General features: G+C 44.3%; 1 protein-coding gene across 1 annotated transcript in view; it reads right to left on the reverse strand.

Annotated features, from left to right (window-relative positions):
- The window catches only part of CDC20B (cell division cycle 20B), a 322,511-nt gene that overhangs the window by 61,033 nt on the left and 234,639 nt on the right, over nt 1-26,839 (reverse strand). The window contains exons 6-7 of the mRNA XM_085631290.1: nt 17,053-17,175; nt 4,596-4,792 (exon numbers count right to left, since the gene is read on the reverse strand). Coding sequence (XP_085487416.1) covers nt 4,596-4,792; nt 17,053-17,175 — 320 coding nt within the window. The remainder of the gene's footprint in view (nt 1-4,595; nt 4,793-17,052; nt 17,176-26,839) is intronic.

Consider the following 26,839-nt stretch of genomic DNA (forward strand, 5'->3'; position numbering starts at 1 on the left):
CCTTTGATAATCCTGTATTTTTATTGTATGTTCTTGAAATGGATTTGTATTAGTCTGGCTTTGAGTTTGTAATAAACATTTTAACTTTAAGTTACTGACGCAGACTTTTATTGCATGGTCCTAATGGTCACACTGTACCTTAAAATTTCAATTGTCGTTAACCCCTTACCCTCTCAGGCTACTAAAAGGTCTATTGACCATAGTAAATTGGAAGAGATGGCCCAGAGTGTTCTCAACTGTCAGGTTCCATTGTTCAGGTGAAGTACATCTGTCCACCAATATGGGACCACGAGAAATGGGTTAATTTTCAAGGGCCTTTGTGCATTCAGCAAGGGGTGCATGAATTTAGAATTATTTTTTGCAACTGTGCAAAAGGTCAATGAAAAATGTATCAACCTTGCAAAGATATTGAAGTTTATAGCTTTGTCACGTGTGGGGAAATTGCAACTTTTGCAACAATTTTTGTTGAATATATCTTTATTTAGCCCTAACAAATATTTCTGCATATCATGAATGTCGCAGAGAACAGTATTTTTCTATTGCACAAAGGCATTATGTTTGGGAAACCTTACTAAAAAAAGAGTAAATATACAAAGGAAAAATCGTCATACTGTTTGCATTGTGCATTGGTAGGCTCTATAAAAGGAATATGTTTTAGAGAACAATTCTGCATACAAATTTTAGCTTGGATGGGTTTGAGTGGAGTAAAAATGATCTTGATATGCAGAGAAAACTATCACCAGGGCAAGGGCAAATGTAAAGGGGGGCACTTAAAACAACCCTAGATTCCACTTTGACGTCCTATGTACATTGAGGACCCAAAAAGCAGCAGGTTATAGAGTTAATAAAGGGTATTTTTGCCAGACCCATTGAGAGGCTCTTGCACTGCAAGCGTGCACCCTGTGTGAAACAGGAGTATTGCTGACTCTCTACCAACAAGCATTGAGTCCAACTAAAGTTAGAACAGTTTTTTATCTGCTAAGGTTCAGTGGGTTCCATCTTATTTTAGTGATCTGGGACTTTATCAAGAACAATGTGCACCTGTACAATAATTGGTTTCTTTACCTCCATTTACATATAAACTGCTGAGTTTGTCATTTATATGTCTAATCTTCTGTTTGTGCACACATTATATATGTTATCATTTGCTGCATAGTTTATGAAGTTGTTCCTAGCAGGAAATATGATAAAACAGTTCTTGTCCATATTCTCAATTAGTCACAATACAATAAAAGGTCTAATAACGAAGATAAAATACTAATATGCGTGTCTGACCTAATCACAACAGGTGCTGCACCTTTGATGATGGGGCATATAAGTAACAGAAATCACTTGCACCTGTGCAAGAAAATTAGGGCCCTATTTATCAAGAGGGTTGCAGTGCTTTTGCACTATGCAACATGGTGCATGCATGATACAACCCCAAAATGCAATTTATCAAGCCACGCAAGGCAACTTTGCATGGCCCTAAGTGGCTTGACAAATCAGGAGGCACATTTTTATTTCCCCTTGTTACTTCCTCTTTCTGTGTGTGCTTCATTTTGCGGTTGACATAGATGAAGGAATATGCCTGAGCAGGAGAGGCCGGTGTGATAAGCGTGGTGGGGTGGGGGGAGGTGGAGTCAACAGATGATGAAGAGGGAAAATAACATTTATAAAAAGAAAACCACTTACCTTGCGCTCTCCGCATTGCCGAGTTGGTAATGCAGCGAGCACAAGGTAAGTGGGTTTTATTGTTTTTCTTTTCTTTTTGCTCGTCTTCATCTGTTAACTCCCCCCCACCCAGCCCACCCCACTTGCCTGCAATTCCGCTCCTGGTCAGGGGATTGTTTTTGTGCAGAAAAGTGCCCCTTCCTGCACAAAAACAATGTAGGCCATTCGGCATACGGCAGCGCTGCAAGTCTTCTTGCTGCACTGCTCTACCCTAATGTGAAAGGGCAGGAATGAACCGTATTTATGAAATATGCTGCATTCCTGTCCTTTACCCCTGCACTAGTGTGCAATTTGCAGCCTAGTGCCTACGTAGGAACCCTTGTTCTATGGTGCAAGGGTGTCTCTGTTGCAGGCAGGATTGTCTTTGTGAAAGAAGGGGCACACTCCTGCACAAAAACAATCCTGAGAGGCATTTTCCTCTTTCCATGTGTGCTGCATTCTGCAGCACACATGGAAAGAGGAAAATACGAGGAGAAATAGAAAATATATCTCCTTGTTACGCCTGCTCTGGGGAGGCGTAAGGTTTTGGTGCTGCCCCAGGATCACGCGATTAAGTTAATCTGGGCAGCATCAAAATCCATGGGTTTTGTGTAGGAAAACCCATTGCAAAGACCATGGAACACCTGCTTGGTGCAGAATAAGTCAGCGCAGCGACTTGCGCTGCTGTTCTTACTCCATATCTATGAGACCAAGTAAAGGCACGCAGAGTGGCTTTGCATCCCCTCTTACATATGATTGAGAGACTTTCTCCGCCAGAGCATGAAAAACAGTGACACCCCGGTGGCGCAAGCCTCTCATAAATAAGCCCCCCAGTGTGCAACGCAGGCACCCTTGCACCATGGTTGGTACTAGGCAGCCCATTGTGTGCCAGCGCTGGGAAAAGGCAGGAATGTGCTGTATTGTGATAAATATTGTGCATTCCTGACATTTCCCTGTAACGCAGAATAAATATGGCCCTCATTGTGTAAGAGCATCTTGTTCAATACTCGACCAGTGGATTCCATCTGATTAGCTCGCTGCTTTGTGCCAATCAGTCTCTGCTGCGGAATCTCTTCATCTAGTGAAGAAGAAATGCAGTTCAGAATCTTTAATCCGTTCGTATAGAAACAGATCAATTGCTTTCGTACATTTTGCAATAAATCAATTCTCTTAGGATAAAAGCAGTTCTGAAAGTTTGTTATTGTACAACCCTGCGGGAATAGGCACGATTGTGTGTCCATGATTGTATTCGAAGGGGCATATTTACAATAACTGGCGCATACCTGCATATCAGCAGGGATGCGGCAGTTATTGTGCGCCACAGCTCCGCCACCATGGATGCGCTGCATTTACAATGCGGCGCACCAAGGGCAAAAACGTGACGCATCTGTGCCGTAAAAGTGGTGCATTGCTGAAGTTGCGTCGCAAGCGCGACGCAGCACCAGCAATGCTCTGGGGGGCCCTATCTTGCTAATGCGGCGTCAACCCCAACGCCTGCTTCAGGCAGGCACAGGGTTTTGACGCAGCATGGGTCTAAAAGTGACTGAGTGAAATCTTGTAGATTTCACTCAGCCACTTTTAGGAGGCGTTCCTGCGCCGGAACACCCTCCCCTCCCCTGCGCAGGAACGCCTACATGTGGCGCAGGGCTTTAAAACGTGACGCATCTCCCAGATGCGTCACGTTGTAAGTACCCCGCACCATGGTGCAGAATTTGCGCCGCCGCTGCGTCACAAAAGTGACGCAACGGCGGCGTAAATGAGCCGCAAGGGGCTTGTAAATCTCCCCCAAGGTATCTGAGAAGAACGCAGCAATTTACTTATGTTTTTTGCAGATGAAATCGTGAATTGGCATCTGTGGGAAAGCAAGAGTTCTTTATTGACAGGTATTCGTTATACAGCCCGATGTTACCATAAAAGATTTCCAGATAAGTAGCCATCCTGAGGACACTTTCTGGGGATGTTTGAGGTATGTCTGCAGTGGATGTGAAAGCGGGTAGAGTTAGGTTTTCATTTCCTCTAAGTATGTGCCTTTTGGGTGTCTTTCCCATATGTGTGGGTTTAAGAGTCCCAGCAATGTCTGCCAGGGAATACGGCTATTTTCTGAAAGATTCAGAACGAAGCAGTGGGAAAGCTATTCATGTACAAACAGGCTGGGTGCACATTCGGATTACAACAGTAGGCTGTACCACTCAGACATATTTGATTTATTATTAATTGTTGTTATAAATTAAGCCCGAGAAGCAGTGGATCAGAGCACAATTCAATATTTTGAAAATTGTAAGACACAGTCTCAAGAGGAATTAAAGCAGAAAGTTAAATCTGAAGTGTAAATACACAAGGAACAGATGCAACGCAGGAGGAAAGAGATCATTTGCAAGGAGTCATAAAGCACTCCTATGTACACTCATCCCAGGGTTATTGTGCTTAAGCATTTTTACCAAGTTTTAATTCGATGGTACTCAATTTAGAGACATCGAAAGGATGGAGGCTGAGCAGCTGAACTCATGTCACAACAGATGCCAGCAGCGAATGTTACCTCACAGTGCCACCTCCTTCCTGATGTAGGTTCTGCATGGATACAGCTTTGGAGGACAAGTAGCAGGACATAAGTAGTTATTCTTCCTCTAGTTTCTCTCTCCATGGCACTATTTCCAGCTGTTATGACATTGAATATTTTTCTCAGGCCCCAATCCAGGGTTCCATGGTGTGGTTTACAGTCGGCTAACCCCCCAGCAGGAATCCCCTATATTTTGATATTCTAATCGCTCGGTGTGGTCTGAGAGGCCTCTGGCTATCTATTTTAAAGAATGGTTGTTATACGTAGGGTGTACACTCGTTGCAAATGACCTCCTGTTCCCCTGATCCCCCAGGACCAGAAGATGGTTCTAGTTTTCAAACAGTACTTGTACTTCACCATCGCTGGTGCCCACAGCAAGGCAGGCCCCTTCTTTTATCCAGGACACAGAGGAGATGTACTTTGAACTCAAGCTCAGGTCTATGCGTCCAAGGGCTCCACAGCTCTCGCCATCCCATATATGGGCAGATGAGTTCAGGCCAAAAGCAATGAGATTTTCAGAACTCCAGTCCAGCAGGTTCAGGTCTGCAACAGAGGAATTCACTCGTCAACACATGCATCACTTTGGGAAATACCTTACAACAACAGACCAAACGAAACCAATGCCACCTTAGGGTCTGAATGGCCATTCTCAAGGAGAAAAGGATTCTTCAATGAAAGCATAACAATAATTGTTAAAGCAGAATACAGTCACATTTCAAGGTAACAGATGGTTTATGTATGTTCTCTAGTTAATTTAAAAAGGATGGCTTCAAGACAAACACGTTTATTCTCAATATCAACGCTTCATATACACATTTTCTATCTACAGTTGAAAACGTTTTAAAGGCTTGTATTTATAACAGCCTTGTTTCTGTAAAGAAGAGGGCTGCACACTTTTCACAAGACAGAGTAGGTCCCACACTTCTTCAGTTAAGAGCCTTCTTTATTCAGCCTGCAGCTGAACACAGACAAGATGGAAATGCTGATCTTTGGCAACAGCAGCAACACATGGAACGACTCCTGGTGGCCACCGAACCTAGGACCGGCACCCACTCCCTCCAACCACACTAGAAACATGGAATCATAATTGACAACAACCTCACCATGAAATCCCAGATGAACGCCGTCATCTCCGCCTGCTTCCTCACTCTGCACATCCTAAGGAAGATCTTCAAGTGGCTACTCCGACACACGAGACGCACTGTAACACATGCCCTCATCATACAGAACACTGCAGCCAGACTCATCCTTGGCCTTACCCATGGAACCCACATCACACTACACCTCCGGACACCTCTACTGGCTCCCCGTACAGAAGAGATGCCAATTTAAGCTGCTGACCCACGCCCACAAGGCGCTACACAACCAAGGACTGCCTACATTAACCACCGTTTGAACGTCCCCCAACCGTGTAGAAGATTACGCTATGCCTCCCTTTCACTTGTCCATTATCCCCACATCTACCGAAGCAGAAGTGGAGTACGCTCCTTTTCCCACATTGCAGCAAAGACCTGGAACAGCCTCCCCGCGCACCTCCAGACCATCACCTCATTCCAGAATTCCAAATGGCCCTCAAGACCTGGCTGTTCAAATAAGCCTCTGGGACCTTCAAGCCCCTGGATACACTATTGGGTGATTAGCCGCGCTTTATAAATCCTGATTGATTGATTGATTGATACATTATATAAGTACGCAGTATGTAAAATCACCCGCCAGGGTTTGCCTATTTTGCCATGTGATAGTAAAATCTTGTCTTCCAGTTGTGTAATGAGAGATAGCTCCTGACAAGAGAAACCTATTGCCTCCAAGTGCAACTTCCAGAGCAGAGGGCCCACAAACATTCTCCAAGTAGTCAAACTTACACATGATAGGGAACAGCCCAGGGCACTGCTGCATTATTTACTGCTGATGTCATAGAACTGCATTCCAGGAAGTGTGGAAGGAGACTAGACTCATTCTAGAGACAAATTATCAAATGGTGAAATGCTTCAACCACAAATCAATGGCACAAATCGAATAATGAAATAATGTATAGACTACAGGAAAACGTGAGGGGCATGTGAGAGAAATCCATGTACATAAAAACCTATTAATGGAGTTCAATAGAAAAGGACGCTTAAAAGTAGAGGTCACACTATGAAAAGGAGGGTGTGGAGGAGTGACATCAGAAAATGTAGAAAGCAATCAGAGTTTAAACTAAGGACACCGGCGTTCCATACACTAAATGTAAGCAAATAACTGAAACACAGAATAGGCCTGATGTTCCACATGTACCAGTAAACCTTACAATTCTATAAAGCCAATACTCTTGCAATGATTCATTGACTTAATCTGAAATCTTGTAGCGGTGGCTCTCGAGTCACGACTACTAACTAGAGAACCTTTGAAATGCAGATCCCATAGGAGGTGTCTGAAATAGTCAGATATAATTTCACGAAAACGAGAACTAGAAAGACGCACTCAGAATTTTGTTAAATGCCCGGGTAAAACATGTGCATACGTTGGCTTTTGGGAGGGATTTGAATGTGCAATCTTATCTTGCTCTCCCAGCCATCCACAGCCACCAACAATATTCCAAGTGGCCACTCTAACTAAAAAGCAGGTTGAACACCTGTGATGTTTGGGATATGAACTGGCACTTAACACTTTGTTGACGTTAATGGCTCAGTTAGATCTGGTGAAGACGCCTCTCAGATACCTTCATCATTCCTAGAAATCTAATCCCTTTAAAAGGACCCATTCCTCTCTGGCTTTTCACCTTGTAGTGTCACCAAATACTCACTGGGGTTGCTATTAGAGATTTGGACCTGTCATGAAGTATTTTTATCTCCATATACCCTTTCACCATCTGACTACCCCGGCCATTCTGAGCTTCTTGGTTTTCTAGCCACTTGACATCATGAACTGAAAATACTTTGGAATAAGGATCTGCAATTTAGGCACATAGTAATGCAGTTCTACTAGGCACATGCTCAAGAGTTGCTCACCGAACAGCACATTAAAGAAACTGCCAAAGATTGTGACTTTCTTTTCCCTCGCACACTCCCTCAAACAATTATGAATGTCCTGCATAAATGCTTCTCAATTCACTTTCAGTATCTTCTCAACACTCTTAAAGAGTTCACAGAATGGAGCTAAGGTCAAGAACATGGGGGCATATCATCAAGGAGGCGATATAAAATTATCGCCGCATTTGTGTCCGTTTTCGGACGAAATGCGGTGATAATTTTATCACCTAATCAGCAAGGTCACACTATCGCGTGAATCCTTGCATTATCACCCTTTTCCCCAACGCCCATCTTTGCATCTCTAATGAGATGCAAAGTGGGCGTTCCTGCCTTGACATAACTGGAGAAATGTCGCTAAGCGACATTTCTCCAATCATCAATGGACACGCTAACCTGCAGAGCGACAAGCAAAGTAGCTATAACCTCTGTTATCGCTACTTTCCTTACGCCTGCTTCAAGACTGACTTAGCCATGATATCCTATGTAAGGTGGATATCATGGCTAAGTCTGCCCTGCCCTATCAACAAGCTATCGCCAAACTTTGTGAGATTATCGCTGCATTTCCAGCGATAATCTCACATTTGGCAGTTAGCGCTTGGAATTTTATCGCTTTTGAGATAAGCGTTGCTAATAGCACGCTATCTCAGCGATAAAATTCCACGTTACCGGCGATAATTATCCTAGCGCTAAGTGCGCTTCGCAATAATTATCGCCGGTCCTTGAAGATATGCCCCAAAGTTCTTCTGGCCATTCTGGAAGAGAGGAGACAACATGCACTGATTACCATCAGTCGTGGTCGGCATGCCTCGTGGGTGGGGGGACAAAATGTTATTGCACAATTTTGGCATAATAAATATGACAATTTCTAAAAAAACTTTTTCTTAAAAGTTATAAAAATTCACATTATTTTACCACTTGTACATAGAATGATTCTCAAAGCATGAGTGAATTTTAATTCTTCATTCAGCCCAAGTGGGCATAGTTCCTTCCTAGAATAATTCTCGGAAACTCACAAAGTGCAAAATAGCATATCAAAGCATTGCTACTACCATTATCCACACCCAACAGCCTAATAGAGCTCGTCATATACCTTCTCATACCGCTACATTCAGCTTCAGTGTGATTATTGCACAAGGACCTTTCACTCAAATTTGTGATTCCGCCTCAATGGGCACACATAAAGAACATTATCGTTTTCACAAATAGTTGAGTTTTCTCTTAGAGTCGTCTTCCTATTGCAAAATCCCAATTAAAATTGAACAGTGTAAACCAAAGTGCTACGTGCAATAATTAAAACTCTTAAAATCTTACAGCTACCTCTTTACAGTTAAAATAAATCAAGAACACAGTGGTGGTTGGCTCACAGGTGGGTGTGGAGATCTTCCTCACAATTCAATCCACACGGAATCTTAGTATTTAACTCAATAATGTACCTCGATTCTAGCTGTCTTAAACACCTCTCCCTGTTCCCTCCTCTGTTACTCTTTGGGACAGCATCAATCACAAAATATTCCATCCCCTTAACTTCCCTTCCATGCTTCTCTTAAAAGTGGCAGGCAACTGGGTACGCCTTATCATTATTCTTAATAGCCCTGATGTGCTGTAAAATTCATCTATAGACAGGGAGTGTAGTGCTACGTACATACAAGAGTTTGCATGGGCAATGTAGTAAATAAATTGCATGATCAGTTTTATAGCTGAACTGTCCCTTTATCATCATTTTTTTCTTTAGTAGGGGAAATTCATATTCCTTAGTACTGATCCCAAACTAACAGGTTTTACATTTACTGCACCTCTTGAAGCCTTTGATGTTCCACAGCCAGCTACTTTTTTGTTTTCTACACTCAGGGTTACTTTTTGTTAGGTGTCTCTCATAGACCTAGCCCTTCTGAAGGCGGGACCTGGTCTCCTAGGGTCATTTTTTATTATATGACAGTACTTTTTGACAATCTTACGTATGGCTTCTTCTTGTGTACTATGCGTAGTAATTAATCTAAATTGGATAGATTTCGGGTTTGTTTTTTCTATTCCTCTCAAATACAAGTTGTTCCCTAGATTTTATCTTTGCCTTCCTTTTTGCCTCCTCAATATTGGTAAGTGAGTATCCCCTCTCCTGAAATATTTGCATCATTACTACTTGGGCCTTGTCCTCCTCTTGCTTTTTGCTGCAATTTCTTCTGACCCTTAAACTTTCTCCATATGGGATGCTGGTGGCATGCATCAATGTATTGCCAGCAGTTTCCTGAACAATGTGGACTCTAATATGCTATTCTTGACATATACAGTTTGGTCCAAAAAGTTCACTTCTCTATTGCTGACTGTGCTAGTAAAATGTAAATTCAAGGTGTTTTCATTGATCTTTTTTTGCAAATCTTCTAGCACTCTACTTTGCCTCTTCAAATTAAAAAAATGTTGTCAATGAACCAACACCATAAAGCCACAGATTGTGCCCATTCAAGCTGAAAATCAGTGTGGGGCACCTGCTACTCCCACCTGCCCATTTGCAAATTTGTACAGCTGGGGCAAAGCAGGTGCCCATTGCAGTCCCTCTGAGCTGGTGACAAAGTTAATTGTTAAACAGGAAATAGTTATTCTTTGGGGCACGACGATGGCCAGCAGTTTCAGAAGGAAATAGATAGATCGATCGATAGATCGATAGATAGATAGATCGATAGATAGATAGATAGATAGATAGATAGATAGATAGATAGATAGATAGATAGATAGATAGATAGATAGATAGATAGATAGATAGATAGATAGATAGATAGATAGATAGATAGATAGATAGATAGATAGATAGATAGATAGATAGATAGATAGATAGATAGATAGATAGATATTTTAATTTGTTTGTAAACCACACCGCCAATCAAAAAATAATTAGAACTTTACATTCTTCTTAAATGGGGGTAGCTCACCTAAACCATCCCTTTTCAAATTACACTTATTCATTACTCTTACCACCCTATACTCATGCCCACTCTATTCCCTAGCACAACTTCACCACCTTATACTGTTACCCACTGCTATACCCTAAAAACACCTTTACTACCCGATGCCCTTACCCACCCCTAAAAGCAAAAAAGCCAGTAGGTAGTTATAGTTAGAACCTAGTTTCCATAGGAAAAGCGTTTTTTGATTTGCCAATAACTTTGGCGCCGTTTGACGAATCTTCGGAAAATTTTGAAACTAATTGTTCACTCAGGTCAGCTCCTATTTTGAAAGTTACGGGGTGATTCATCAAGGGGGGGCAAGAAAAAAGGGGGGTCCCAAAACGTGTTTTCTACATGTTAATTTCTATAGTAAACTTTAGACATGGCTACAGCCTGAACTGCTGAATGGAATTACACTAAATTTGGCAGAGAGATAGCTCTTGGCCCAGAAAGTACGCCTTTTTTTAAATGGTATAATTACGTTCAGTAGTTTTTGAGATATTTAAAGATTTACAGATATCGACATTTGAGAATTGTGAGATATGATTGGCTGAGCCCTCCCGAGCATGAACTTGCCTCTGATTGGCTGCCAACACTTCAAACCAGGAAGTGTTGGCAGCCATCTTGTGCCTCGGACCGAGGGAGAGGGAAAAAAGTGACAGTTAGTTTATATTTTCAGCTGGGTAGCGCTGAGTGCGTGAACCCCGTCGAAAATGCAAAAAAATGAAGCGCGGGCTTTTTAATTTTCCCGCCCTGTCATAGCAAACTCTGCTTTGGTTTTGGACGCGAGAGCAGAAAAACCAAAGCAGAATTGCTTTTGCACAAGGGGAGCTGCATGTCACAAGTGGACTTCATCCACAGAGCAGCAGTGTGCCAGGAGCCGCGTTTGCAGAGTGATGTAAAAAGGGGCGTGGCCTCGGACCACCTCCCTGCAATCCAGCTCTGTGGTGCTTACTGGAGGTACCTGGTGGTCTAGTTGGCCCCCAGGAACCCTCAGTATTCAAGGGGAATTAATTCTGCAGCTTACAACACACCAGGAGGCACGTTTGCAGAGTGGTGGACAAAAGGGGCGTGGCCTGGTATGAGAAGTTAGCAATCCTGCTGTATGGGACTTACTAGAGGTAATAGGAGGGGTAGTTGGCCCCCAAGGTTGCCGTTGGGGGCTAACTACCCCTCCTGTTCCCACACAGTGGGATTGCTAAGAGGTGTTCGGAGGCCACGCTCACCTTTTCCCACTACTTTGCAAACGCGACTGCTATGTTATAGTTAGAAATTAGCATTTAAAAAACCTTAGAAATTCACACAAAAAAACATAGGTTTTAGGGACGTTATAGTTAGTTGGACATTTCACTCGTATAAAACCAGAGAAATTCGGCTGTTATAGTAAGTAGAGCTAACTATAACTCACGTCGCCGTAATGCACTGCTGATGGCGTCACATATTACATCACTCATGACATGCTCAGTGACATCACTCATGACATCACTGTTTTCATCTCAAATGACATCACTGATGACATCATCCATGTGATCATCTGATGCACCTCCTTACACACTAATAAAACCTTTCATACACCCACTCTAAAATACAGACTACTAATATCGAAACCATAGACACACCAATAGCAGTTAGTACATACCCGCTCAGTGATTCATACATCTACACACACATCCACCCACTAACCCATACAGTCACTCATACATGCAGTCATTCATCAATAAAGCCACTGATATATCCAGTCATACACCCATATATTCACTCACACACTGCCCCTCACCCAAAGAGTTACTCAAAAACCTAGTCAGTCACCCAAAGAATTAATTACACTGCCATTTACTCACCTATACAGTTATATACACACCACGTCACTTATTCATACAGATACGTACTGTCTTCAACAATTACTCACTGTCACATATACTCACTTATATACGCCAACACTCACAAATACTACCTTTCACATATATAGTTACCTACACATATACCACTAACATATCCATTCACTCACCAACACAGCTATACGTGCACTCACTCACCCATATATTCCCTAACACACACACTCATAAACGCATACACCTAGTGAATTAACCACTCACACATCTATGCACAGTCACACACCCCCCACACACCCACACAGAAGTTTACACAGTTTACTCACTAACCAATGCATTCAGTAAGACAAGTTTAATCACTCACTTATACAGTCAGTCACGCACCTACTAAATCATCTATTCAGACACTCATACACCCACTCATACGTCAATACACCTTGGCATTTATATATAAAACATAGTTAAACTTTACAGAAACACACAGTCACTGGATGATGTCATCAGTGATATCATTTGAGATGTCATCAGTGATTTCATCAGTGATGTTACTGAGCATATCATGAGTGTTGTAATATGTGACGTCATCAGCAGTGCATTGCAGGGGCGCGAGTTATAGTTAGCTCTACTAACTATAACAGACAAATTTCTCTGGTTTTATACAAGTGAATGTCCAACTAACTATAACGTCCCTGAAATCTATGTTTTTTTCAGTGAATATAAATATATATATACATACATATCCTAAACCATATATATAAACACATTTGTGGTAAAGAAATTGTGTAGTAAAGGTTTCGTGGTAATGTCTTTGCATTGTAAAAATGTTGTAAAGGCTTTCTCCCTAAGGCGAGATCCACAGATAGGTACCACACCTCACCCCTACCCATGTGCACTTCACATACAACCAGGGGAAATAAGGGGCCCAGAGAGAGTACATAGATTTATCAGGGAGAACCTGTAAGGAGTGTGCTGACTAGGTTTCAGCTAAAAAGGTCTGTACCCCACTATCATAATCAACTGCCACCAGTCATTAGTAATGTCATGGCCTGGTCTTCAGGCAGTAGCTGTACACATTCACAGGCATGACACTTTGGGTAGACCCCAATTATCCAATAGAATGTTGCACTCTATTGGAGAGAATAAAGCAATATTCACATAGAGCAGAGTTTCCCAAACTGTGGGTTGAGACTCACTGGTAGGTCGCCAGCCGATTTTTGGTGGGTCATAAAAGAGCAATAAATAGAGATGCCTTTAAATTTGTATTTACCTTGTCACATTTGCTGTGCTTCAAATGCAGAGGTAAAATGTCAGGCTATGTCTTCTGACAAATTGCTGCTTATCCTCTTAACAAGGGGATTGGTGTTTACTTTTCTTTCGCTGGATACAACATTAGAGGCATTTTCAAAGTGAACTATGTGACAATCTTGCTGGGGTAAATTGAGTGGAAAGGGAAAGGCTGTAGGATGTCATATATTTCTAACACACAACAAAATGTAGACAACATGTAAATGCCTTTAAATAAACTATACACATATTTCAGAATATATCAGCAGTTCGGAAGGCAAAAATTAAGAACATTTATTTTGTAATTCTGAAGTATGATGGAAACAAAGATTTTAATAGGATCAAAACAAATCCAGACACTTCACTAAATATTCCCACACATTATCATTTGTGCGCTATATGGTTTTCTCAGTAAAACTGTATGTCTGCGAACATTTAGTGGCCATTTCAATGGAAAATGTGCTGTCTTTAAATAACAGTGCCCTACCGCACTATTCTTTAGTAATAGATTTTCAACAATGTGTTCTAAAATACTGCACCAGCCACATACTACACCCTTACCACTCTCCTGCGGAATACATTTGCTACATGTTGTGTGACGCTAGGATTTTTCACACTCGCTATGACTTCAGCAATGTACATTCATGTCAGCACCCGCACTCTGAAAATAGTTCCAGAACCTCTGATGCAAAGGTGCTGAACTAAGTCCAGTTTTAAAACAATCCAGTTTTAAAACAAACCCTTGAAAGCAAGACTCCAGGCGAGCCTTCCAGTATTTTATGCTACTGTTTTATTACTTCACAAAGTCATTTCAACAGAGAATGTGCTTGCTATGGGTAATCACACACAATCATCCCACTTGTGTATGACTTTCACACATCAATTGAGAAACATGGGTGTGGCCTAGAAGCCAGTGCTGCTGAGTTTCAATCTTGGGAATCGGCTTCACGTCCTGGCATTGGCTCTGCTACATGTATAGGTATTTAAGTGAGCAGACGCCACAGGCCAGCACGCCACTCATGAAAATGTGTTCCAGCTCCAGTGCAGTTCACCATCTGCCACTTTTATGGACTGATCAATATCTTGGCCACAGTTCGCTAAAGACATGTGGAAGGGTGTGGTCAAGGTTGGGACATTTATAACAATTGCTGTTAGAGCGAAATTAAAACAATATAAAGATCATGTTATTTTGGTAATTCTCTGCATTTTAAAAGCATGTCTCCTATTACATTAAAATATTATCCCCACTTCATGTCCATTAAAGGTAGGTGGGTCACAAAAGCTTCTTGTTCTAAAAATTAGGTCGTAGTTCTAAAACATTTGGGAAGCACTAACATGCCAGAGACTTGCGTGATGGGTCTCTTTCACATAAAAGCCTATGATGGATTCCTAAATCTGCTGCAACATCCTCTTTAAATAGGTACACTACAATGCTACAATTTTCAAGCTCACCACTGGACTATAAATCTCATTCCTAATTATGACAGGACTGTGATTAGTGCATATTACTTCTGGTATTAATGCCATCGTTTTTCAGAGATTTCAATTATGGGTGTGCAAAATGAAATTTCTGCCCGAATGGTGTGCAAAATTCACAACTTTGTGAACTTGCTCAGCTTGTCCTATGAAGTGTGCTCAGTAGTCCCATATTATTAGCAATCAGAAGCCCAGCACTCCGTAGAGCTACAGCCGCTGGCTAGATTGCATGTTGGAAGCCAGGTACATCTGTATTGTTTGAATAAGCTCCTCATTATGCCATAGATCTTTGGTTGGCGGCTTTTAGTCTTTAGGCATGAGTGTTTTAGCACAGTGTCAAGCCCACTGAGCAATTTCTCTGCTACCAAAAACAGTAAGAGAAACTAGGACAAAGGGCATGAGGGTTATACTAAAGTCAGGTTGATTCATTTGGAGTGGTCTCTGGGGCTACCTGAGAACACATATTGAAGTCCTACACACATGCATAGAATACGGGCCCAATTCACAAAAAAGGTACACCTACACAACTGAAAGTGCTCCTATGAACACGTACAGATTTACTACTTTGAGGAATGCACAAATAGTTTCCGTAGTACACCCAAAAAGCTGCGCCAGGAGCGTGACGTGCAAAAAAACTATGGATTTCACCCAGATCTGTGACTGAAAGTGAATGTTTGATTAGTTCAGCATTCCGCCCATCATCTGTTCTTTTTGCATTTATCGCCCTAAGTGGGAAGGGTTTGCCCAGACCTGGGTCCTGTGCTCACTATGCCACCAGATTCAAGCTAGCCTGGTTGATGAAGGGTGAAACCCCGAAACCTGTCCAAGTATGCTTGTTTCTGGTCCTGGGAGGACCTGGCCTGGCAGTTCAGGCTTGACTGTTTCCATGGAGAGCAGGGTCAGGACTGATTTGCATATGGCTGGGTCTAAACTGGAAGGGCGTGTATTCTTATTGAGAAAAGCTTTCCCCGCATCACTATCAAATCTAGGGAAGAGCCATTCTTCTCCCCACCCTGCAAGCGGAGTTACTCCAGACGTTGGCCAGAGTAAATCCCCAACTGCTGGGAAAGGTCAGATTTCAGTTTGTAAACAGCTACAAACGTACAAATGTTTGGGTGTTCACAAATTTACAAGGCTAACCAAGCCTTATTCTGCCTACTTCTCACCCCTTGCGTGTGATTTACTACTGTGGATTTCCACACATTTCTGGGTGAGAAATCACAGCAATAAGCCCATTTGTGCCTGCCAGGATTCTTTTTCTGAACTCCGAGCAGGTGTAAATGAAGGCATTTGTGGCTGTACAGCATGCATTTAAGGCGGAAATGACTTTGTGACTCGGGCTCTCTGCTGCCTGGCAGTTAGACACTCTGCTCATGTTTCGAGATTAAGAAGGGGCAAGCAGGTGGTACTTGAACAGAAATGTGTGTAGGCTCGTCTCACCCTTTAACAGGCGACCCTCTCTCTGTTGAGACACTTCTAGCATACATTTGAAGTAATTTCTTCTTGTGTTTGCTGTTCTACGTTTAGATTTCAAAGTGAAAAATACCGACTTTGCTGATTTTCCTAGTTTTTTACTTGCTTGACATAAAAATACGTTTGTAAATACTTCCGAGATGGCAACCTTACCGGAAGATGTTCCTTATAATTCCACTTTTGGGGTCTCCTAAATGTATCACTTGAACTGATACAATTAACTTGAAGACGTGAAAAACTAAATTGTTATTGCCAGTTTCTGTCATATATATTTTTTATTTTAGCCAATTATAAACAAGGCCCAGCTATTTACCTATTAATCACAATAGATTGCTAATGTGTTTCTACCTCTGCCACTATGAGCCAGCATTTTTGTCAATCTTTCATAGTTATGTTTTGAGTTTGTTGGCTATTTACAAAAAAATTAACTATTGAAAAGGAATCGACCTTTGTGCTTCTGAGGCACAAATCTAGTAATTGTTGCCTGGCATCCTTCCGGTGCAGAGGTTCTCGTAAATGAGCAGTGGGACAGTGGAGGCAGCCCCCTTCCTTCCTGCTCAAACGTGTGAAGCAAGCACAGACCCGGAGGAAGTGGTTCCACCTCGAACCAGCAGCTAATATTACACAGATACAGTATTTCAATTAAAAGAACCAACTTCAACCAATTACCTTTACAAATCTGTCACTACATTTTTAAATAATCAAATTTGTTTGTGCAGTTATTAGGAGCAGTAAACGACTTCTGAAAGATAATAACATCATGTCTCTAGGAATACTTAAGAATTAATTCTCACAGTAGTCGTTGCGTAAACCTGTGATGTGTAGTCTCACAGCAGAGTGAAATGGTGCAAACTCTTCCCGGATACTCGTCGGCGTCTTCTGGACATCAGATTTGGTTTTGTTCTTTTCTTGGCATCCTGCATGCAAAAGAACAACACATAAGATCAGGACTTTAAGTGGGCCGGGTCTCACCGGGTCTCAGCACCGGCAGTTTTTTAAAACGGGCCTCGAAACGGGTCTCTATCGTGCTCTGTTTACAAGCCATAGTTGCTGCTTATTTATCTTTTGCAACCAGGGCTGGACTGGCCATAGCGGGCACCAGGCGTTTCCCCGGTACGTCGTTAGGGTGGGGGGCGGTTTTGGCCCCCTGGGGGCTGTTTTTGTTACCGGGGGTCGGCAATATCGGCCCCCTGTAACAAAATCGACCGAAACCGGCCCTCGTAAACTGCTCGGCTGCACTCCCCCCTCACCCCAGGTGAGCAGTTTGCCAGGGCCGGTTTCTGTTCCCAGTCCGGCCCTGTTTGCAACTAACAACCATTGACAAAGACAATAGTCCTGACTTGTTGTAAGTATGATGTTACTTGTATTATATAATTAGATTCAATGACAGAAACAGCAAAATACAAGTTGGGCGGCACACTATGCTAAGCACAGATTTTGTAGCAGAAGTGTTTTTAAGCCACGCCCTTAATTACATTGTCCACGCCCCTTTGAGAGACTCTCCAGTTTTTTCATCCCACTTTAAGCCCTGCACAAGATGAAACCGGAAGTTGTTCCCTTGATTGCTCACGGTAGACTCATCCCTTTAAATGGCTTTAACAGCATGAAAGGTTCTGTGGGTGAGTAAAAACTTAGTATTGAGAGGTTTTTTTGTGTTAATTAGTATCCCGTGCATTTGTCATCAGAAGTGTGTAACAGTCAGATACAGGCCAGTGAGGTCTTACAGGATGATGGTACTGCAAATGGAAAGAAATGAAACTTCTGCTAATTTCCCTAACTTAATTTTCATGACTGTAGTCAAGGGAGATATTTACCACATTTCCACGACCCAGATTAAATGTTTAATGACAATTGGAAAACAGGTGCCATAAACCAATGAATGCTGTTAGGAGTTCAACTTCAAAATCCAAGTTCTGCCCAAAATTCCCTCTTGAGGCATACAGATAATGAAACACACACACATATATAAGCATATGCTATACATATATTTCATATTTAAATTATCTGGAATACAGTTGATAGGATAACTATTTTGCAATTATGCTACACACACAACACAAATACTTTTACGAACAGTGGAAAGTGGATTCTGTGGGGTGTAGCCAAGGGCACTCGTGGCCTCTTTTCTAACTATGCCAACAATGAAGACCAGTATAAGTGACTTCCCAAAGTTCATTTTTGCAAACTAACCCGTTTGGTTTTTTTTCACCAATCCCACGCCCCCCATTTACCCCCCTGAAGTTTACCAAGAGCCAGTCACTCACAGCCTCCCACAGTTCACTTGGAATCCCATTAACCAGAGTCCTGCACATTACAGTGAAGCATGAAGCCACAGTCTAACTTCAAACAGTCCCTTCCACAAAGCACAAAAACACATCAACAAGTAAAGGCACTTTAACATATTATTTTCTTTCAACATAATCCTCATTTTGATTTATAAATAATCAAAATAATTTCAGGAAAAGAGGAGTAGTAGCTAAAGACCAAAAGCTATGTGGTGTGAGGAGGTTAGTACAAATCCATACTGCCTATGGTACAGAATCCCATAGGCCTCCGCTCTAGACAGAAGCGAACAATCTCTAGCTCTAGCTTTTCAGTTCACGCGTTGCCTGAAGGTCCATTTGCCCCGTAGAACACAATTCTTGCAGGTCATGGAGCTGAAGTCTTCTCTTCAGATGTTCAGGAGCAGAGTCAGGGCTAGTAGTGGGCTAATATCAAAGCGGTAAATTATAGTTACTCCTACATGGCTAACAAATGCATCTACTGCAGAGTGGTGGAGATAAGGCTCCTCACTCCTCGCTAAAAGACCTGCTGATTGGGACTGGTGAAAAAAATCAGACAGGTTAGTTTGCAAATATGTATAATGGAAAGACATTTCTACTGCTCTTCATTGTTGGCACTGTGAGGAAAGAGGCTATGAGTGACCTTGGCTACATCCCACACTGTAGACTATCTACTGATCGTAAACGTATCTGTGTTGGAATGTGCAGCATAATCTCAACTAGGGGGCAGATTTACTACTTCTGGCGCATCTCTGCAAATCAGCAGGGATGCGCCAGAAGAGTTGCGATGCATCTGCCCACCCGTGCGCCACCACTGATGCGCCGCATTTACAATGCGGCGCACCGTGGCGCACGGATGGGCAGATGTGTGTCGCATCCCCCCTGCGGAAAGGAGGTGCATTGCTGGTGTTGCGTCACAAGCACAACACAACTCCAGCAAGGCTCGGGGTACCCCTATCCCTAACACGCTGCGTCAATCCTTACGGCTGCTTCAAGCAGACGCAGGGTTTTGACGCAGCATGGCCATAAATGTGACTGAGTGAAATCTTGTAGCCACTTTTCGGAGGCGTTCCTGTGCCGGAACGCCCCTCCCTGTGCAGGAACGCCCACATGTGGCACAGGGCTTTACAACGTGACACATCTCCCTAGATGTGTCACGTTGTAAATAGCCCGCAGCATGGCGCTGGCGCTGCGTCACAAAAGTGAAGCAACGGCGGCGCAAATCTGGCGTAAGGGGCTTGTAAATTTGCCCCTAGGTATCCTATCAACCATATCCAAATATTCTATATATGGAATATATGTATGGAATATGTTTACATATATGTGTTCATGTCTGTAGGCCTCAAGAGGGAATCTTGGGCTGAGTCTGGATTTTAAAGATAACCTCCAAACAGCCTTCATTGGGCAATGGAAATGTTTTCCAACTTTTACTGTCATGGAACATTTCACCTGGTTCTTGGCAATCTGGTAAATGTGTCCCTTATCTATAATCATGGGAATTAAGTTAGAAGTAATGAATAGAAGCTCAATTTCTTTCGTTTTAAGCCAGTTGATCATGAGCCCATAGGGCTTCATTGCATTGTGCTGTTGTGCAGCCCTGCAATTTAATGCTAGTTTTAGATGCACCAGAGGACTAAAAATTTGAATCATATAATTTAGTGCCCAGAATTATCCTACCAAGCCCCTGTCTCCATTTAAGCTTTCCAGGATTTTTATCAATTTTGCTCGTACCATGGAAGAAAAACATACTTCCAACGTGAGAAAGATGTGCTTCAGTTGGCAACGATCCAGATTATTCTGCGATCCTTCTGAGTGTGGTTAGTGACGTAAGTGATTTGGTATTGACGCTGCCCCATGTTTCTGTTCCTCTCTCATATTTTTAAAGAGAAGAGGAGGGCAGTTGAAAGGTACTCTTCAAGCCTCAGAAGGAAGGGACTGGATTAGGTCTTGATTTTGGCAATCTTAATAGGTTTTCGTGATCAGGGACACATACATTTTTTAAGATTCAGTTACACAAATAAATTAATTTTTGCCCCATAGGAATATCCTTTCTTCCCCCATGATACCTCCTGGCAAAACGTGGTTCAGCTGCTTGTTGCCTGAGGCTAGTCAAACATCCGGCAGAGCACCTGGTGTACATATTCCTGAGAAAGCTTCCACTATTATTTGGTTCTGAAGGCTTAGCCACACAGAACTGTGCATAGTTTAACTATCAGGTTGATCTCCCATTCTTTGGTATGAAATTGGCTAACTACTGAGAAGGTGGTCGATGTCAGCTTTTCATCTGACTAGCTCATTTATCACTTCATAATTTCTGTCTGTCTGCCTCGAGGTTTATTACTCGCAAAACAGGAATTTACAAATGTAGAAACACTTTTTCATTGTACATTTACACCACTATGGTGTAACATTACTTGTAAGCATTCCTGCACCCGGAGCTGGTTCTGCGAGGTATGGGGTAGTGGCGTCTGCCTAAGTAAGGGAACACCCACACACTTGCGAGTATTGTCAGACACATATCCACCCTGAATACAGTAAGTACTTCTGTTTTGGTAGGAGTAAATCAGTGCAAGAAGTGAGACTGTGGTGATACTCCTAAAATTGGCATAGAGGGAAGAGGTATCTCCAAAGGGAACAATAATCTGACCTTGGAAGGAAAAAAGCTAGCAAGGGTAATTGCATTTGGATAGCAAATTTACTATGTGTAATTACTTTAATACCCATGTGAACTAGAATTCTGAAAATAATTTCAGGAGTTCTCCAGGGAAATATTGGGGCATATTAGCAAGGGCTGGCGATATAATTATCACCGCTTTAGCGTCCGTTTTTGGGCGAAAAGCGGCTATAATTATATCGCAATATGATCAAGGACACGCTAGCGCGTGTTTCCTTGATGTAGAGCCCGTTTTTTCATACTAGATGCTCAGGAACGCCCATGCCCCACCCATGTAAAGCCTACCTGCGCAAAGTAAAGCAAGACAGCGCAATGCACTGCGTAGCAATACTTTTCCTTAGAAACCCACAAACATTTGTGTGGGTTTTTAACACCCAAAAAATATTTTGTGTCCGGGCTGCATCCATAAAGTGACGCAAACCTGAAGTAAAATCTTTGTAAATGTGGGCATAAAGGTATTTAACTCCGGATTTAAACAAAATGAACAATTTAAAACCTCTTAGTGAAATCAGGAAAACAAGAAAAACCGACACAGACATAGCAGACCTGACTCTGGGCCTCCAGACTCACTACAAAGCTAGAGTGGATGTATTTGGGAGTACTCACATCCCTAACATTCCCTGAAGCTACGCCCCTGGGATGAATTAATGAATTCAACTGTATGGTTGGATGGACAGATGAATGCAACAGCGTGGGTGCATAGATGGATCGAATTTGGGTCGTGTATTGTTGAATGTTTCAATGGAGGGACGGATGCATGTGTGTTCGACTTCATATTTGCAAGATGACAAGAGAAAAAGCCATTGTTTGAAAAACACTGTCACAGTGAAAAAGCACTGTTAACCAAACTGGCATAGGGCAGTAATGTAGTCAATGTTTCGACCCCAAAAAGAAATTAGGTTGTTTATGTCCTTACACCGGGGTCTTCCTCAGGACAGGATAGGGGGCACCATAGACCACCATTGACTAGATGGTAGATATGTTGTAAGGGGGCCCGAGGGCTCCAATGCACCAGAGAAGCGGACCGATGTCACTTGAAATGTGCAGTAGGAAGTCCTTCCTAGCATACACCTCTCGCGTTAAGTGGGAAATAAATGTCTAATCTAGTTTGGACCCGGAGGTTCCAAAGATGCTGGAGAGGAAACACAGAATCATGGCCTTAATTCTTTCTTCACAGATGATCAATCTCTTCTTAAAGAAAATGTGCATCTGTCTCTGATGGAAGACTAATTTCTTTAGTGAAGCAGACAATTGTTATTTGTTGCCATTGCATTGTATTTGTTTGCATGTGTATCCCTGAAGGGAGCGCGTTCTTGAAAATTGTAAAGAAGGATGAACTGGAAGGAGGAGCCTAGCGCGCAACCAAGATGGCCGCGTAGGCACAGGGCTCCCGAGGGCCTCCACAACTTCCGACGTCTATCCTGAATTTATCCTGATTCTATCGACGGGCTTCTACGGGCGAACCTACGTGGAGGTGATACCTGTTGTCCAAATTCAAATCGGACATCGGGAACCGGAATAGCATCGATTCCAAGTTGGCGGCCTACTCCGGACCTTGCCCCGGACTCGAGTTGGCATGCAGGACTTGGGCCGGTGCGCACCCCCTACTTTCACTTTCGGTCTCGGATCTCCTCGCTGAAGCTGAGGGGCCTTGGATTGTCAGCACACATTTATAGTGGGACGATTGGGTATCCTGCCTTCTCTTGGACACTAGCCTGGACTACCTTTCGGGATCGCCGAGGCTCCCTAGATTGGTTCTCCGGGGATCGCTCATCGTGTTGGTGGCCGGCGCCCTTGGCGACCATCAGACAATGGCGGCTAGATTGGACGGAGATAAGCAAAAATCCAAGACGACTAGGCGGGGAGCTCATACCCAAGCTAACAACATGGACCGCTATACCCAGTCGAGAGGTTCCCCTGGTGGCCCGCATAAGTCACCGGAGAGACCCAAGGATGGCCCGGGATCGTCAACGGAGTTAACATTGCAGGACGTCATGGGTGCCATCGATGAGATGAAAGCAGCGGTCGGCCAGCAATTCGATACATTGGCCCAAAAATTGGACACGGTTTTGATCGACGTTAAACTAGTCAGAGCGGACCTTTCACAAACGAATGAAAAGGTCAAATCCTTGGGTCTGACGACGTCGAGTCTGGTAACGGACGTGTCTGACCTGCAAGCCGAAGTCCGTAATCTGCTGGCGTCCACTGCTTTGTCTGTCCGTCGACTGGAGGATTTTGAAAGTAGGGCTCGGCGGAATAATGTGCGCATAACCGGGGTGCCGGAGAAATCGGAGGTCCCTGCGGCTGACCTCTTCGTGGAAGACCTTGTGATCAACCATCTCGCACCCAAAGGCTTGAGTAAATTCTTTGCGGTTGAGCGGGCCCATAGAGTTCCGGGTGGTAAGCCCAAACCGGGCGCTCCCCCACGGCCCATCATCGCCAGAATTTTTCATTTCAGGGACAGGGATGCCATACTGCAGGCCTCGAGGGTGAGTGGGCCGACGAAGTTCGAGAACACTCATATAAGTTTCTACCCGGACTTCACACAATTGGTCCAAAAGCAGCGACAGGAGTTCATGGGTGTCAAACGGCGGCTGAGAGACATGGACCTGAAATATGCGATGCTCTTTCCGGCCAGGTTGCGTGTTGAGTTTGAGGATCGGACGCACTTCTTTGATCGGCCGGAGGAGGTTGGAGATTGGCTTGATACCCTGCCTCAGCAACGACGTCGAGAGGGACAGACCGAAGGGAACGGAGTGGGCTTGGCTGGACAGGAATAGACTTTTGGTTCCCGGTGACTGACCATTGTGATGACACTTCCATATTTTGGTTTGGTGTTTCTATTCAGCGCCTTATCCTTCAATGCCCGGGGGCTGTGGGGTGCTCAGTGAGGCTCTTTCCTCCTCTGGGTTTTCTTTTTGTAGCGTAGTTAATGTTAGGGCGACAGGCACACTGCAAGTTGGGGGGGCTACATGGGCTCACGCAGGGGTGCAGGGTGGGGGGAGTTGTAACGGGAAGGTTGGTGGGGAGGGGGGAGTTGGGGACTGTTTGAATGTTCTACAAGGCAACGCCACGCCATACGACTGGTGGTCGGGATCGTGTTCTCTGGGGGGGGGGGGAGTTGTGCGCGGGGATGGGATGGGGGTAGGGGATTGAGAGTACTCTCGTGGAATGTGAATGGCTTGGGGGATAGGATTAAACGTGGAGTAGTGCTGCAGTTTTTGAAACGGCTGTCGCCAGATATTGTCTTTCTGCAGGAAACGCATCTAATTGGGAATTCTTGCCATGCTATGAATAGGAGGGGATATCGTCTCGTCGTGCACTCTGGTTTCACTTCTGGCTCATGTGGGGTGGGCATCTTGATTAGAGCCTCTCTCCCGTTGGAGGTGGACGATGTGATCCATGATGATAGAGGGCGGTACGCTGCACTTGTAGGCCGATGGGAGGGCAGAACCATCTCGCTCGTTTCTGTTTATGTCCCACCAGGATTGCAGACCGTAACTTTCGCTGATTTGGGGCGAATGGTCCTGGGACTCCCGGGGGGGGGGGTTCTGGTGGTGGGGGGCGATTTTAACTCTGTTGTATCTGGTGGGGCGGATCGTCACCCTCCCAGGGATCTCCCGGGGGCACAGGCATGGCTGAGTGAGTTTATAGATACCCTCGGACTGATAGACTGCTGGAGATTAATGCACCCGGGGCAGGCGCAATACACTTTCCACTCAGGAGCTCATGGGAGTTTGTCGAGACTTGATTATGTCCTTATGCCGGCGGCCCAAGCTGTGATGATTAGAGAAGTAAGACATCTGGCCCGGGGTATTTCCGATCACTCGCCACTACTGTTGCACATTGAGGTCACCCACGGGGCTGAGGGGAGGGTGGCACCGATTAACCCCTGCTACCTGCGTGATCCTAAAATCCGGGCAGACCTGGTCAAGTCTATTGAGCGCTATTTCACTGAAAACGTGGGGTCAGTGTCCTCTGCAGTCTCGTTATGGGAAGCCTTCAAAACAGTGCTCCGTGGGCAGGCTCTTTCTCTCATTTCCCACTCCAAGAAAAGCAAAACTGAAGAGGTGGTTCGCCTTGAAAACGACATAGCCAAGTTGGAGGGGGACCTGGAGCTGGGTGTTACGAAAGATACGTTGCATGTTCTCAGTCTTAAGCAGCTTGACTATAGAGCGTTGGTTACTGACGCTGCCAAAGTGATGAGTAGAGAGCAACAGGGGCGCTTATACGATGTGGGGGACAAGGCTGGTAAATTGATTGCATGGTTGGACAAGAAGGAGAGAGCGAGTCGAGTGGTGCCGGTTATTGAGAGAGCGGATGGCGTGCGTGTGACTGACCCTGTGGAAATTGTTGAATGTTTCGCGACTTATTTCCGCGACGTATATTCTCCAGTCTCGAATGGCCTTGAGGATGACTCCCATCTGTTGCTGAGAGATATAGCGTTCCCGTCTTTGTCAGAGGCGGATAGGGTACTGATGGATGCGACGTTGTCGCCTGATGAGATTGCTTTGGCTATTCGCTCGATCGCTTCTGGCAAGGCCATGGGTCCCAATGGCCTTCCCATTGAACTGTATAAACTGCGCCCGGACAAGATGGCGCCTCATATCCGCGACATGTTTCTTGAGGCACGTGACGTGGGCTCCCTCCCCTATGATCAGCGTCTCGCTACCATAGTCGTGATTCACAAGGAGGGGAAGCCGCGGGATAGGTGTATTTCTTACAGGCCCATCTCCTGAGCCTAAAATTCTTGCTAAGGTTTTAGCTAACCGTCTGGTTGGGGTCGTCGGCGACTTGATCCATCCGGATCAGTCCGGTTTCATACCTCACCGTAATACGGCCCTGAACCTGAGGCGTCTTCATGGAGTGCTCGCCAGAGCGGAGTACATACGTGAACCGGCCGTTTTGGCGTCCTTGGATGCCACTATGGCGTTCGATACCCTAGAATGGCCATATCTTTGGGCTGCGCTTGCGAAATTTGGTTTTGGCCCCGGGTTTATCGGTTGGGTGAGGTTGCTGTATGAGGAACCGTTGGCTCAGGTAGTTCTGAATGGCAGAGTCTCGGCGCCCTTCGGGTTGGGAAGAGGCACGCGGCAGGGTTGTCCGCTGTCACCCCTCCTCTTTGCACTTACCTTGGAACCTCTGGCTGCCTGGTTACGATGGGAGCCCTCATTGCGCGGCATTAGGTGGACGCCTGAATTTGAGGACCGCATTTCTCTTTATGCGGACGACATTCTCCTGTACCTCACATCTCCCCGGCAGTCTTTGATAGTACTGGTCGATGTTCTGAACTCATTTGGTCGCAACTCCGGCGTGGTCATTAACTGTGCCAAGTCATGCGTCTATGTTCTCTCTGGGGACGCTCCTCTCCTTCCGCGTGGCTGCCCTATCCAGATTGCGCTGTCAGGGTTTAAATACCTGGGAGTGTTCATAACTTTGGACCCTGTGGCCCGTTATGAGCGGAACCTACTCCCCCCACTCCAACGACTGAGGGCCGACGTCTCGAGGTGGCGACGGCTTCCGCTTTCGCCGCTCGGGCGCGCGGCGTTGTTTAAAATGATGTCGCTGCCACGATTCCTGTATGCACTGCAAAATACACTCGACGTCATACCGGCCCGCTATTTC

Source organism: Triturus cristatus, chromosome 2_1 (genome assembly GCF_964204655.1).
Source record: "Triturus cristatus chromosome 2_1, aTriCri1.1, whole genome shotgun sequence".
Classification (NCBI taxonomy): Eukaryota; Metazoa; Chordata; class Amphibia; order Caudata; family Salamandridae; genus Triturus; species Triturus cristatus.